Raw genomic sequence first — 13,557 nt, 5'->3', positions numbered from 1 at the left:
CCTATCAAAATAACGTTATTTGACAAAAACTGGTATTATTGCAAGTACAACCAAATTCCCATGTGGTCTATATTAAASGGCACTTAATTTTAATATAATAATATACATTCAATATTAGAACACAATTTCTACYTAAAATATTAAAGGGYGCAAAAKKGACTAATTTCGTGGAATGACCCAGGCAGTTTACCCCAGGCATATCTGTTGGTGTCTTGTTTGTTTGAACTGGAAATGGATCCGAAATCATTTATAAGGCATAGACTTTCTCCCTTGAGGCAATGTTTATTTCTGTCAGGGTAATACGCCCCCTCTGTCATTTAGCGCGCTTCATCATCTCCCCCTCCCCCTGGCGCACACTCTCGAAGCTGGCCACACATAATATGCGCTCCTTTCAAGACAGGASTCCACAGCGTGTCTTGTTGAGCACATACCTCGTAGAAAAAAAMCGTGGAGTTTTGCCAATATATATCACTGTTCAGTTAGTCAGTTGCTTGTTGTCTAGATTCCTAGATATGTCGACTACTTGATGTGCGATACAATAAAATGGCTTGATACCTAGGACATGTGATGATAAAAAAAAATGCTGCAACTTGAATATAGGTTATTATTTAATGTTAAATTGAAAATACTAATACGCTGCTGAGAACCTTGACAAAAAGGGTTATCATCGGAAGTATAACGAATGCGTCTGTTACAGATCAAGGTGAGTCGGTTATTCTATAGCAGTTACTTGCCGATGCGAAAATATGCTGATCATTTGTTTAGTTAAGAATTTATCAAATGTATATCCAATTTAATCCTATATTCTTTCTTCTTCTAGATATCAGTATCATGAAAGATTTCTTATGTCATATTTTCTAACCTTCTATAGGTTGTACACAAATGAAATTAATTTAGGAACGCCATAAAATGTCTATGACGTGAGAAATAAATTCCTGATAATCATTTGAAGAAAAATCGTATAGAATGCACTAAGATATTGTGAATGATTTCCAAAGTAGACAGTCTATTTCTTGGTGTATCATACAGGATGCCAGTATATCAACTCTTATCATCGCTCTTCATTCTGATTCAGTTGTCACAGGAAGCAATAGGAATTTTTGGTATGAGTTCCAAGTCATGTTATCATGAATTGCCAAAGTTTGTCAGCCAAGAAGTATTAAACGCAGGACTGTTTGAAATCCCAAATTCACTCCTAAAAATACTGCCATTTAGAAAAGCAGCTAGACATATACAGCTTGAGAGCAAAATGAAATTGATTGATTTAAATATAACTTTCATTTTAACAGGCAGGTCAGGAGATCCTCAGAATAGGTCATAAGAAAAAAATCTTATTTACAGACACTAGGACATGCTGCTCATTAATACCCCGTACACTCTGGCAATTAGCCTATAGGGATAAAGCAACATTTAAATGTTTCTAACAAAATAACAATACAAAGCATATACATGACCAAGGTAGCAATTGAAAGTTAACACTTTGGAGATATGGCGAAGTTATCAGAACAAAAGGTGAGGTCACAACAGCTCACCTGACACAAGACTGAATCCAAACATTACACTTTTGATTTGATGTGCATTTAACATTTACTGTACTTTTCACAGCATTTGTCAATAGCAAAATCTGAAAGTACTCTGGATACATTTAGTAACATAATAAGAACATTCAGTGCATTTTTGGAGTGCAAAAACTATTACAAAGGTTTGAGTGAGAACCGGTGTCTCCAAGTGGACACACACCACTCCAAACTGTGCACAGTACTTCGTTTYTTGTGCACTCCTAGCTTTGCCATTGAGGAACTGAAGCAAGCACACTAGTAGTTTTTGGTTTGGAACGCAGACCCGTGTCCCCACCATCAGGTGGGCATCATTTGAAAGCTTGTCCTTCACTATATGACAAACATAGGCTCATTCTCTTCAGGACAACCCYGGGTATAACGCATGTCATCCTKGTAACTGTGGATCGAACATAGCTATCATAAATCGYTGCTACTGTAAATGACATGAGTTTTCAAATATGGAAATGTGAACTGCACATATGGACTCATGGGTGTGGTTTGCTTGTGTGACATCACGGGTWTTTATTATAATCCTTAAAGTCTCATCTTTTAGAACACATCGACTCCTCTCAATTTACAGCATTTCCCTCACTCAGACGATAACAAATGTGCAAAAGTAGCCCAGTTAGCGGGAGGGACGCGGGAATTTCTGTCGGTGTGCTGAAGTTTTAATAAGTGTCAGCAAAACCCATACAGCACTGGTGAGGCGGAGAACCTGATAAATAGCATGTTACTGTAAAGTCACTGCAGTTCCAATTTAGCAACTTATTATAAATTATAAAAATCTGCCATTTTCAACCGTATATGGCTTCCCACTAGAACTGCCACAAACAAGACATGATCTCAGGAAACAATAAGGAGTGACGAATCACTGGATAGGCTACTACCCTCGTTTTTCCATATGTTTTCCCATGCAAGGTTATACATAATTTGATAGTTCATTTACATTCACTACAGACAAAAGTGTATGACACCGCTCGTCCAAACATTCTCATTCTAAATATCAACGGGCATTAATATGGAGTTTGGTCCCCCCCTTTGCGCTATACAGCTCTCATTTCTGGAAGCTTTCCACTCAGATGTCTGAACATTGCTGCGAGACTTTTTCCATTCAGTCACAAGGTAATTCGTGAGTCGGGCCTGACGTGGGCGATTAGGCCTAGCTCGCAGTCTGCGTTCCCAATTTATCCCAAGGTGTTTGATGTGGTTGAGATCAGTCTCTGTGCCAGGCCACGTCAATTATTCCAGCACTGATCTCGACAACCATTTCTGTATGACCCTCGCTTTGTTGCACCGGGGTATGTCATGCTGAAACAGGAAGCCTTCCCAAACGTGTTGTCACAAAGTTGAAGCACAGAAATCATCTAGACTGTCATTGTATGCCTGTAGTGTTAAGATTTCCTTCACTGAGACCTAAGAGCCCTAGCACGAAGCAATGAAAAACAGCCCCAGACCATTATTCTGCCCAAATCCAGAACTTTACAGTTGGCACTATGCATTGGGGCAGGTAGTGTTCTCCTGGCATCCGCCAAAACCAGATTAGACCGTCAAACGGTCTGGTGGTGAAGCATGATTCATCACTCCAGAGAACATGTTTCCACTGCTACAAAGTCCAATGGCGGCGAGCTTTACACCACTCCAGCYGACTATTGGCATTGCGAATGGTGATCTTAGGCTTGTGTGCGGCTGCTCCCGAAGAACAATTMTTGTGCTGGCGTTGCTTCCAGAGGCAGTTTGGAACTCGATAGTGAGTGTTGTAACCGTGGACAGACGGTTTTTACACGCTTCAGCACTCGGCGGTCCCGTTCTGTGAGCTTGTGTCGCCTACCACTTCGCGGCTGAGCTGTTGCTGGTCCTAGACATTTCCAATTCACAATAACAGCACTTACARTTGACCAGGGCAGGTCTAGCAGGGCAGACATTTTTGCAAACTGAAAGCTGGCATCCTATGAYGGTGCCACTTTGAAAGTCACTGAGCTCTTCAGTAAGGCCATTCTACTGCCAATGTTTGTCTATGGAGATTGCAAGGCTGTGTGCTTGATTTTATACACCTGTCAGCAATGGGTGTGGCTGAAATATCAGAATCCCCTAATTGGAAGGGGTGTCTACATATTTTTGTGTATATATATATATATATATGTATATATATATATATAGTGTATTTAAACCTATAGTGGTAAGTAAGATGACCCTTGGCTATTTGATCATCAAAGGGCAACAGTAGGATGCAGGATGAGCAATCCCCTGCAGCAATGTAGGTAATCGTATAGCTGATTTACAGCTATATCGCCTACACTCACATGACTGTGTTTTGTTGACAGTGTTAAGGCCTGTACAAAGCTAGGTTAAAAAAAAAAAGAAGCTCCTTCCACTTGGAACAAGCTATAAAAGGACATGAAAATTGCAGGATCTGGTCTCTTTGAATGAGTTTAAAGCTAAGGTAAAAACTATGGTGGACAGTGAAGTTGGGGGGCTATCAATGTTTWCACCCCTAAATGCACCACACCTCCCCAAAGCATCTTGCATGCTCAATGTGTAAATTCATTTTTTAAATGTAGTCCTTTGTGTTTTGTTGTAAATGTAAATGACATTTACTGCTATTTCATCCAGCTGTCTCTTGTAGAATAGATATTTAATCTTACCTGGTAAAATAAAGGTAAAATATAAAATCTATAAATGAATACAGTATTGAGACTAACAAGTTTTGTCAGGTGATCCTTAATACAATGTGCTGTGAAACAACTGAAAGAGAACACAAGTCATATTTTATTCAGTGGCTTGGGGGTGAGAGGAAAACTAGAAAAAGGTTGTTGGCATGATATTTATTTCTATGCTGCAAAATTCAACTAGTCTCCAGCTGCGAAATTCAACTAGTCTCCGGAGTTCAATGAGTCACTGTGATAGGGCGACCTCATGTTTCTGCCCTACCCTCGATGTTGCAGGAGATTTTGTATGCACACCCCCGTTCAAAAGTTTGGGGTCACTTAGAAATGTCCTTGTTTTTGAAAGAAAAGCAMATTTTTTGTCCATTAAAATAACATCAAATTGATCAGAAATACAGTGTAGACATTGTTAATGTTGTAAATTACTATTGTAGCTGGAAACGGCAGATTTCTTATGGAATATCTACGTAGGTGTACAGAGGCCATTTAGTGGACATTTTTTTTGCCTTTCTTTCAAAAACAAGGACATTTCTATCTGTCACGATCGTTGTAATGATGAGACCAAGGCGCAGCGTGAGTAGAGTTCCACATAATTTTAATAAACTGAAACTCACCTAACAAAACAAACTAAATATGATCCCCAATCAGAGACAACGATAAACAGCTGTCTCTGATTGGGAACCATATCAGGTCAACATAGAAGGCTCCGGACCGGGGACCGTCGCTGGAGGCTCCGGACCGTGGACCGTCGCTGTAGGCTCCGGACCGTGGACCGTCTCAGGAGGTTCCGGACTGTGAAACGTCGCCGGAAGCTCCGGACTGGGAACTGTCGCCGGAAGCTCTGGACTGGGAACTGTCGCCGGAAGCTCTGGACTGGGAACTGTCGCCGGAAGCTCTGGGACTGTGGAGGCACACTGGAGCTTGATGCGTGGGACCGGTACCGGTGCACCGGCTGATGACATGCACCTCAGGCGAGTGCGGGAAGAGGCACAGGACGTACTGACTGTGGATGCGCACTGGAGCCTGATGCGTCGGGACCGGTACAGTGCACCGGGCTGATGACACCACCTCAGGCAGTCGTGGGAAGAGCACAAGACGTACTGGACTGTGGATGCGCACTAGAGATCTGGAGTGTAGAGCTGCACAATGCGTCCTGGCTGGATGCTCACTTAGCAGATAAGTCGGGCGCTGGCAACAGGACGCACTAGGCTGTGAAGGCGACTGCGATACAGTACGTAGAGCCGGCGCAGGATATCCTGGTCCGAAGAGGTGTACTGGAGACCAGGAGCGCTGACCGGCACAACCCGTCCTGGCGGATGCCCATTCTAGCGCGGAAAATGCAGGGAGCTGGAATAGAGCGCACCGGGCTAGATGCGCACTGGAGACACCGTGCGCATCACTGCATAACACGGTGCCTGACCAGTCACAACGCTCCCCACAGTAAGCACGGGGAGTTGGCTCAGGTCTAAACCCTACCTCCTCCAATCTCCCCGTGTGCCCCTGTAACAGTATAACTTTAAACCGTCCCCTCGCCCCGACACGGGCGCGAACCAGGGACCTTCTGCACACATCAACGGTCGCCCACGAAGCATCGTTACCATCGCTCCCAAAAGGCACGGCCCTTGCAGAGCAAGGGGAAACCCTACTTCACGTCTCAGCGCAAGTGACGTAACCGATTGAAATTGCTATTAGCGCGTACCCGCTAACTAGCTAGCCATTTCACATCCGTTACACTCACCCCCCTTTCAACCTCCTCCTTTTCCGCAGCAACAGTGATCCGGGTCAACAGCATCAATGTAACAGTATAACTTTACGGCGTCCCTCCCCCGACCACGGCGCGAACCAGGGACCCTCTGCACACATCAACAACGGTCGCCCACGAAGCATCGTTTACCCATGCTCCACAAAGGCCACGGCCCTTGCAGAGCAAGGGGAAACCCTACTTCAGGTCTCAGCGCAAGTGTAGTAACCGATTGAAATGCTATTAGCGCGTACCCCTAACTAGCTAGCCATTTCACATCCGTTACACTCACCCCCTTTCAACTCCTCCTTTTCCGCAGCAACCAGTGATCCGGTCACGGCACCAATGTAACAGTATAACTTTAAACCGTCCCCTCGCCCCGACACACGGCGCGAACAGGGACCTTCTGCACACATCAACGGTCGCCCACGAAGCATCGTTACCCATCGCTCCACAAAGGCCACGGCCTTGCCAGAGCAAGGGGAAACCCTACTTCAGGTCTCAGCGCAAGTGACGTAACCGATTGAAATGCTATTAGCGCGTACCCGCTAACTAGCTAGCCATTTCACATCCGTTACACCCCCGCCAGCGGCGATACTCCCCAGCCCTTGTCCAGGGTCCTGCTCCATCCAGGATTTCTTCCCAAGTCCAGGATACTTCTTCTTCCTGGGCACGCCGCTTGGTCCTTTGTTGGTGGGATCTTCTGTCACGTATAGTTGCCTTTTTGCACATCAGTAGCTTCACGTTTCGTTTGTGCTTTTGTTGTTTTTTGTTTAAGTGAGTTTCTCTTTATTAAAATTATGTGGAACTCTATGCACGCTGTGCCTTGGTCTCATCATTACAATGATCGTGACACTATGTGACCCCAAACTTTTGAACGGTAGTGTATATGTCACAGGTATGCCTCACACTTGATGCTAGCAGCTTATACAATGGTCTTTAAACCTCCCAACAATTACATCATTCTCTGCAGTCTAAAATGGCAAGGAGCTTTAAAAATGTTTTGTAACCCAAGACTATGTTCATAGATGTAAACAAGTGTATGTCCTCTGTCAAAATGATCTCCCTCCTCTTATTGCAGAATTTGTGAGGCCCGGAGGGGAACGATACCAATGGATAATGCAAGTCAAGTAAACATAACTCCAATGGAGGACTGTGCGAATTCTTCTAGACTTGCTGGTCAATTCTCAAACTGCTACAACACCTTTCCAGACCTGGAGGACAGCACCAAGCTGGTGGGAGTGCAAGTGATCCTCATCCTGGCTTACAGCACCATCATCCTGTTCGGAGTCATCGGAAACTCCCTGGTGATATACGTGGTGTACAAGTTCAAAACTCTGCACACCGTCACCAATTTTTTCATCGTGAACCTGGCTGTGGCGGATCTGCTGGTGAATACTCTATGTCTGCCCTTTACTTTGATCAATACTCTCCATGGAGAGTGGAGGTTTGGCCAGGCGTTGTGCTTCATACTGCCCTTCTCCCAAGGCATGTCCGTGCACGTTTCCACCATCACGCTCAACATCATCGCCCTGGACCGCCACCGGAGCATCGTCTACCACCTGGAGACCAAGATGTCCAAGGAAATGTGTGCCGCCGTCATCGTCATGACGTGGGCCATAAGCGCGGTCCTGGCCAGCCCGCTCGCCGTCTTCCGGGAGTACGGGACGTTTGACCTTTCGCCCGAGCAGTCCATTCAGGTTTGCACGGAAAAGTGGCCAGGGAGCGGCATGGACGGGACCATCTATAGTATCTCCATGCTCCTGCTCCAGTACTGCCTGCCGCTGGCCATCAACTCCTTCGCCTACATCCGCATCTGGAGTAAGCTGAAGAACCACGTGAGTCCGGCAGGGAGGAACAACCGCAACCAGCGCAAGAGGAAGACCACTAAGATGCTGGTGATCGTGGTGGTGGTGTTTGCAGTGAGTTGGTTGCCTCTCCACGCCTTCCAGCTGGCCATTGACATTGACAACAGTGTCTTGGACATGAAAGACTTCAAGCTGCTTTTCACCATGTTCCACATCGTGGCCATGTGCTCGACCTTTGTCAACCCCATCCTCTACGGGTGGATGAACAACAACTACCGGACTGCGTTTCTGTCCGTGTGTAAGTGCAGCCAACCTGTCAATTCTGGGTCGAGGAGCATCATGAGCAGAAAGACACTGAGGGAAAAGGACATGAGCGATACAGATTTCCAAGCGACTAAAGTCTGAATTCATAATATCAACTGAAATGTGAAATTGCTGTTCTGTGCAACCTACTGTAAGGGTGAATTATGGGTAAAACATTCTGCTTTTTCACATTAGTTTATTGTCAAAAGGTTCAGTGAAGAACCAAGTGTGTTCAAAATGTGTAAATGATTTCATGCAAGTGCCAAATGCATTGCTGAATTGTGCCATTGATAATCAAGAGCTTATGAAACTGCTGTTTAAAACTTGCTGCTTCTTACAACTGGACTACTTTGGCCACATGCAAATGTTGATATTTAAATGTTGATCGTGGGACGAAATATGTTGACATTGCCTTTTGTGAATGCTACCATAGTAAATGCTACCATAGATCATACTTTTTCTTTTGAAATGGATTCTGAGGCCTTGTTTTGATAGATGTGCTTTAATTAAAAGCGGAGGTGGAAAACAACACATTAGTTCAGAACGCAGGTTGTAATTTATTGACACCTAATAGTTGCAAATCCAGCGTGTAATGATAGAAACTGACTCATTTAATCAAGCTGTGTGTCAGTGCTGACATTTCCAAATTCAAATCAAATCACATCGTATTTGTCACATGTGCCRAATACAACAGGTGTAGACCTTACTGTGAAATGCTTACTTACAAGGCCTTAACCAACAATGCAGTTCTAGAAATAGAGTTAGAAAATATTGACTAAATAAACTAAAACTAACACAAAATAATAAAACATGACAATAACGAGGCTGTATACCGGGGGTACCAGTACCGAGTCAATGTGCGGGGGTACAGGTTAGTTGAGGTAGTTTGTACATGTAGGTAGGGGTGAAGTGACTATGCATACATAATAAACAGCAAGTAGCAGCAGTGTACAAAACAAAAGGGTGGTCAAAGTAAATAGTCCGGTGGCCATTTGATGAATTGTTCAGCAGTCTTATTGCTTGGGGGTAGAAGCTGTTAACGAGCCTTTTGGACCTAGACTTGGCGCTCCAGTACCGCTTGCCGTGCAGTATCAGACCTGTCTCTTATACACATCTAGATGTGTATAAGAGACAGCAAAATAATAAAACATAACAATAACGAGGCTGTATACCGGGGGTACCAGTACCGAGTCAATGTGCGGGGGTACAGGTTAGTTGAGGTAGTTTGTACATGTAGGTAGGGGTAAAGTGACTATGCATACATAATAAACAGCAAGTAGCAGCATTGTAAAAACAAAAGGGTGGTCAAAGTAAATAGTCCGGTGGCCATTTGATGAATTGTTCAGCAGTCTTATTGCTTGGGGGTAGAAGCTGTTAACGAGCATTTTGGACCTAGACTTGGCGCTCCAGTACCGCTTGCCGTGCGGTATCAGAGAGAACAGTCTATGACTAGGGTGGCTAGAGTCTGACAATTTTTAGGGCCTTCCTCTGACACCGCCTGGTATAGAGCTGTCTCTTATACACATCTAGATGTGTATAAGAGACAGCACCAGGAGAATCCAGGTGAAAGCTACAGTATGATCCCTCATTGATGTCGCTTGTTAAATCCACTTCAAATCAGTGTGGATGAAGGGGATGAGACAGGTTAAACAAGGATTTTTAAGCCTTGAGACATGGATTGTGTATGTGTGCCATTCAGAGTGTGAATGGGCAAGACAAAACATTTAAGTGCCTTTGAACAAGGTATGGTCGTAGGTGCCAGGAACACCGGTTTGAGAGTGTCAAGAACTGCAACGCTGCTGGGTTTTTCAAACTCAACAGTTTCCCGTGTGTATCAAGAATGGTCCACCACCCAAAGGACATCCAGCCAACTTGACACAACTGTAGGAAGCATTGGAGTCAACATGGGCCAGCATCCCTGTGGAATGCTTTCGACACCTTGTAGAGTCCATGCCCCGACAAATTGAGACTGTTCTGAGGGCAAAAGGGGGTGCAACGCAATATTAGGATGTTCCTAATGTTTTGTACAGTCAGTGTATATTGCAACTCTGGCACATACAGTGGGGCAAAAAAGTATTTAGTCAGCCACCAATTGTGCAAGTTCTCCCACTTAAAAAGATGAGAGAGGCCTGTAATTTTCATCATAGGTACACTTTAACTATGACAGACAAAATGAGAGAAAAAAATCCTGAAAATCACATTGTAGGATTTTTAAATACTTTATTTGCAAATTATGGTGGAAAATAAGTATTTGGTCAATAACAAACAAGCAAGATTTCTGGCTCTCACAGACCTGTAACTTCTTCTTTAAGAGGCTCCTCTGTTTGAACTTGTTATCAGTATAAAAGACACCTGTCCACAGCCAAAATACCAGCAACAGTGTGTGAAAACCTTGTGAAGACTTACAGAAAACGTTTGACCTCTGTCATTGCCAACAAAGGGTATATAACAAAGTATTGAGATAAACTTTTGTTATTGACCAAATACTTATTTTCCACCATAATTTGCAAATAAATTAATTAAAAATCCTACAATGTGATTTTCTGGATTTTCTTTTCTCATTTTGTCTGTCATAGTTGAAGTGTACCTATGATGAAAATTACAGGCCTCTCTCATCTTTTTAAGTGGGAGAACTTGCACAATTGGTGGCTGACTAAATACTTTTTTGCCCCACTGTATATATGCACGCTATATTATTAGACAGTCCAGGACAGATCCGGAACCCCTCCCTCGCCTTCGGTTGCAGGAAACAGTCTCATGTCCTCACTATATTTCTGGATCATTTAAGAGGCTGTCCTTTCTTCCTGTTTCTTAGTCCATCACCGCGGTTGTGTGGCGGGGATTGGTTCAATGCCTCTGTTTTTAGTAACTCATTCATGGGCCATTCAGCACGTAAGCCAATAATGGTTTATCAGGCTGTCGAAAGTTATTGACCTGCGGCTTACAGAGAGCGGAGCCCGRGGGGGAGCTGCCCCCGTTCTAAATCAAGTCTGAAGAACATGAGCAATGGGGTTTAAGACGTATGTCATTTCCCCTTTGATACTGTCTGTGTTCACTACGGAATTACATTAGGATGCAAGCAGTGAAGTTGATCACTTAACACTTGGCTTTCCATCCATCTAACATTTTGAAGTCAAAGACTATGAATCCATTGACAGAATGGGAGTTATACATTTGTGAAACAGAATCGATATCAAATGCCCATATAATATTTTCTTACGACAGATATACATTAAAGAATTATTCATTGACTCACATGCTGACTGTAGCATGAAATGACTGCAGCAGTTACATCAGTGAGAGAATGAATGTCATGAGATGAAAAATATGTTTCCCGGGACACATAACAAAACAWAAAAAAGTATTGATTCTGTCAAACGATGGAGTTCTTACTTTGTGAAATTACTCAATGGACTAAAGTTGCTCAGGATAAGTGGCCTGATGACAACGCAATAGATCGGTCTTTCTGCCAGACAAATGGGTATCGGACAAGTCAGGAAGTAAAACATGTTTTCGGGTGGAGAAAAATAAATATGTATTGATTCTGTCAAAGAATGGGGTTCTTACTTCCTGGAAAAGACTAAATAGACTAAAGTTGGCAAGAGTAGCTAAGCATAAGTGGCCTGATGACAACAATGCAACACAACAAACTCTTTCTGCCAGACAGATGGGTAGCGGACAAGAATGAAAGCCTCAAGAGACGCTGAGATGCGAGTCATATAGTCCCACAAAAGCCATCCAATGATTAGCATGGCATGGCTAGCGGGGTATACAGAATCCCAATGTGCTCATCTGCCATCTGTGTAACCATAAGGAGTCAAAACGGGTCACACCTTATTAGAATAGTGCAGATAGTCCATCTGTAGAATCTCTGCAGATCGTTATGCTATACTGTTACGGTTAGGGTTAGTAGATTGTTAGTTGAAATGTTACTGATAGTCCATCTGTAGATGCTCTACAGACTATCCAAATAAAGTGTTAACTCAAATGGTGGGTTTCCATCTGACTTATTGGGTCTTTGGGTGCAAAATAGCAAACACTATAATACTAGGCCTGCCTATAAACAAGGGAATCAAATATAAAACTTCACCAACTGGATTGTAATGCCCAGTGCATGTTTATTAGACATGTTAGTATGAATGATGCATACARCAGACTACATACTACCAACATAAACTGTGATGACCCCTTTTGGCTGTTGAGGTCTAATAGAGAGGTGGCTCATGAATGATACAACAGCACCCCCTACTGTCCAAAAATATCCTGACCTTCTCCAAATGAAACTACATGGAGTATGTGCTGCACAACGGCAACAAATAGAGCCGGGATGCCATTTTTAAATTTTTTATTTAACTCGGCAAGTCAGTTAAGAACAAATTCTTATTTACAATGATGGCCTACCCMGGCCAAACCCCGAATGTGGCCGAATGTGATTCAGCCTGGATTCGAACCATTGCCTCTTGCACTGAAATGCAGTGCCTTAGACCGCTATCACAATATTTTTTCCCCATGACAGAAATGAAAACATGAAGCAGACCAAACTCTTTGGTCCTTTAAAAACCTGTTAGATATAACATTTTATGTGCTATAGCTTGGAAAATAAATACATGTGACTCTGGATGACAACATAATGATGTTTGTTTCCAACATCAGGGCTGTTTTCCTAAAGAAGTKAAATCCGCTTCATGTTTTGTTTCCTTGCCACATTACTAACGAGTATGGTAATACTGGCATCGTCYCGACCCTAGCCACAAATAGCCTTGATATGCCATTTATCTACAGTAGCTCGAATTCTCAAGTAAAAAACATCAGAAATGATAACACTGACAAAATATTTTGAAAAGCATAATATAAAATTAGGGAATTCAAATCTATATAGTGCATATGGTACATGACTTTGTGACGGGCATATTGTTGGTGAAGTGGTGCAGAGAGCTCTACGGTAAGCTACAGTATGTTTGACMCCTCCTGACTCCTCTGTCACACAGGACGTGGTACGGGAGGTAGAGGTCAACATCMAGTCTGCCTGGCCCACTGATCCAGCTACAGCCTCATTCATTCTGATTGATGATGTTTTTGTACCTCTGGGCTCTCTGCTCCTCCTCGAAACGCTTCCTTATATGGTCAATTGCCTCTCCGCCTACACAGTCCAAAGAAAAAGAAAGTCATTCAAATTATGAGCTCCAGGACGACTAGTGGTGATGTCTCTACTTTTAAAATGTTAATCTTCTGTTAGCTTTTAACCTTACCTACAGGGCCATCCAGCATTTCTCTGGTAATAGGGCTGCTGTTCAGAGGCTGCCTTGGACTCTCTTRCTGCCTGGCTCCACCATCAATCACCTCATGTGACCCTGCTAATATCCCGGTAGTGGTGACGGTGCTCCTCTCTCTGTTGCAGCGAGATGCTACTGCTGAGATCAATGTACTCCTGGTGGAGCTGCCTCACCTCCAGCGTTAGCAGGTCTTTCTCCTGCTGCACCGTG

General features: G+C 43.6%; 1 protein-coding gene across 1 annotated transcript; it reads left to right on the top strand.

Annotated features, from left to right (window-relative positions):
• The first annotated feature begins 521 nt into the window (after positions 1-521).
• Positions 522-8,546, top strand: LOC111972234 (neuropeptide Y receptor type 2-like). Its single transcript, XM_023999173.2, has 2 exons — positions 522-703; positions 7,045-8,546. Exon 2 carries the CDS (start codon positions 7,076-7,078, stop codon positions 8,174-8,176), a length of 1,101 nt encoding a protein of 366 aa, XP_023854941.1. The 5' UTR covers positions 522-703; positions 7,045-7,075; the 3' UTR covers positions 8,177-8,546.
• Positions 8,547-13,557: the final 5,011 nt, after the last annotated feature.

Source organism: Salvelinus sp. IW2-2015, linkage group LG13 (genome assembly GCF_002910315.2).
Source record: "Salvelinus sp. IW2-2015 linkage group LG13, ASM291031v2, whole genome shotgun sequence".
NCBI lineage: Eukaryota > Metazoa > Chordata > Actinopteri > Salmoniformes > Salmonidae > Salvelinus > Salvelinus sp. IW2-2015.
Note: the sequence above shows the minus strand (reverse complement) of the source record. Positions and strands in the feature narration are given on the sequence as shown.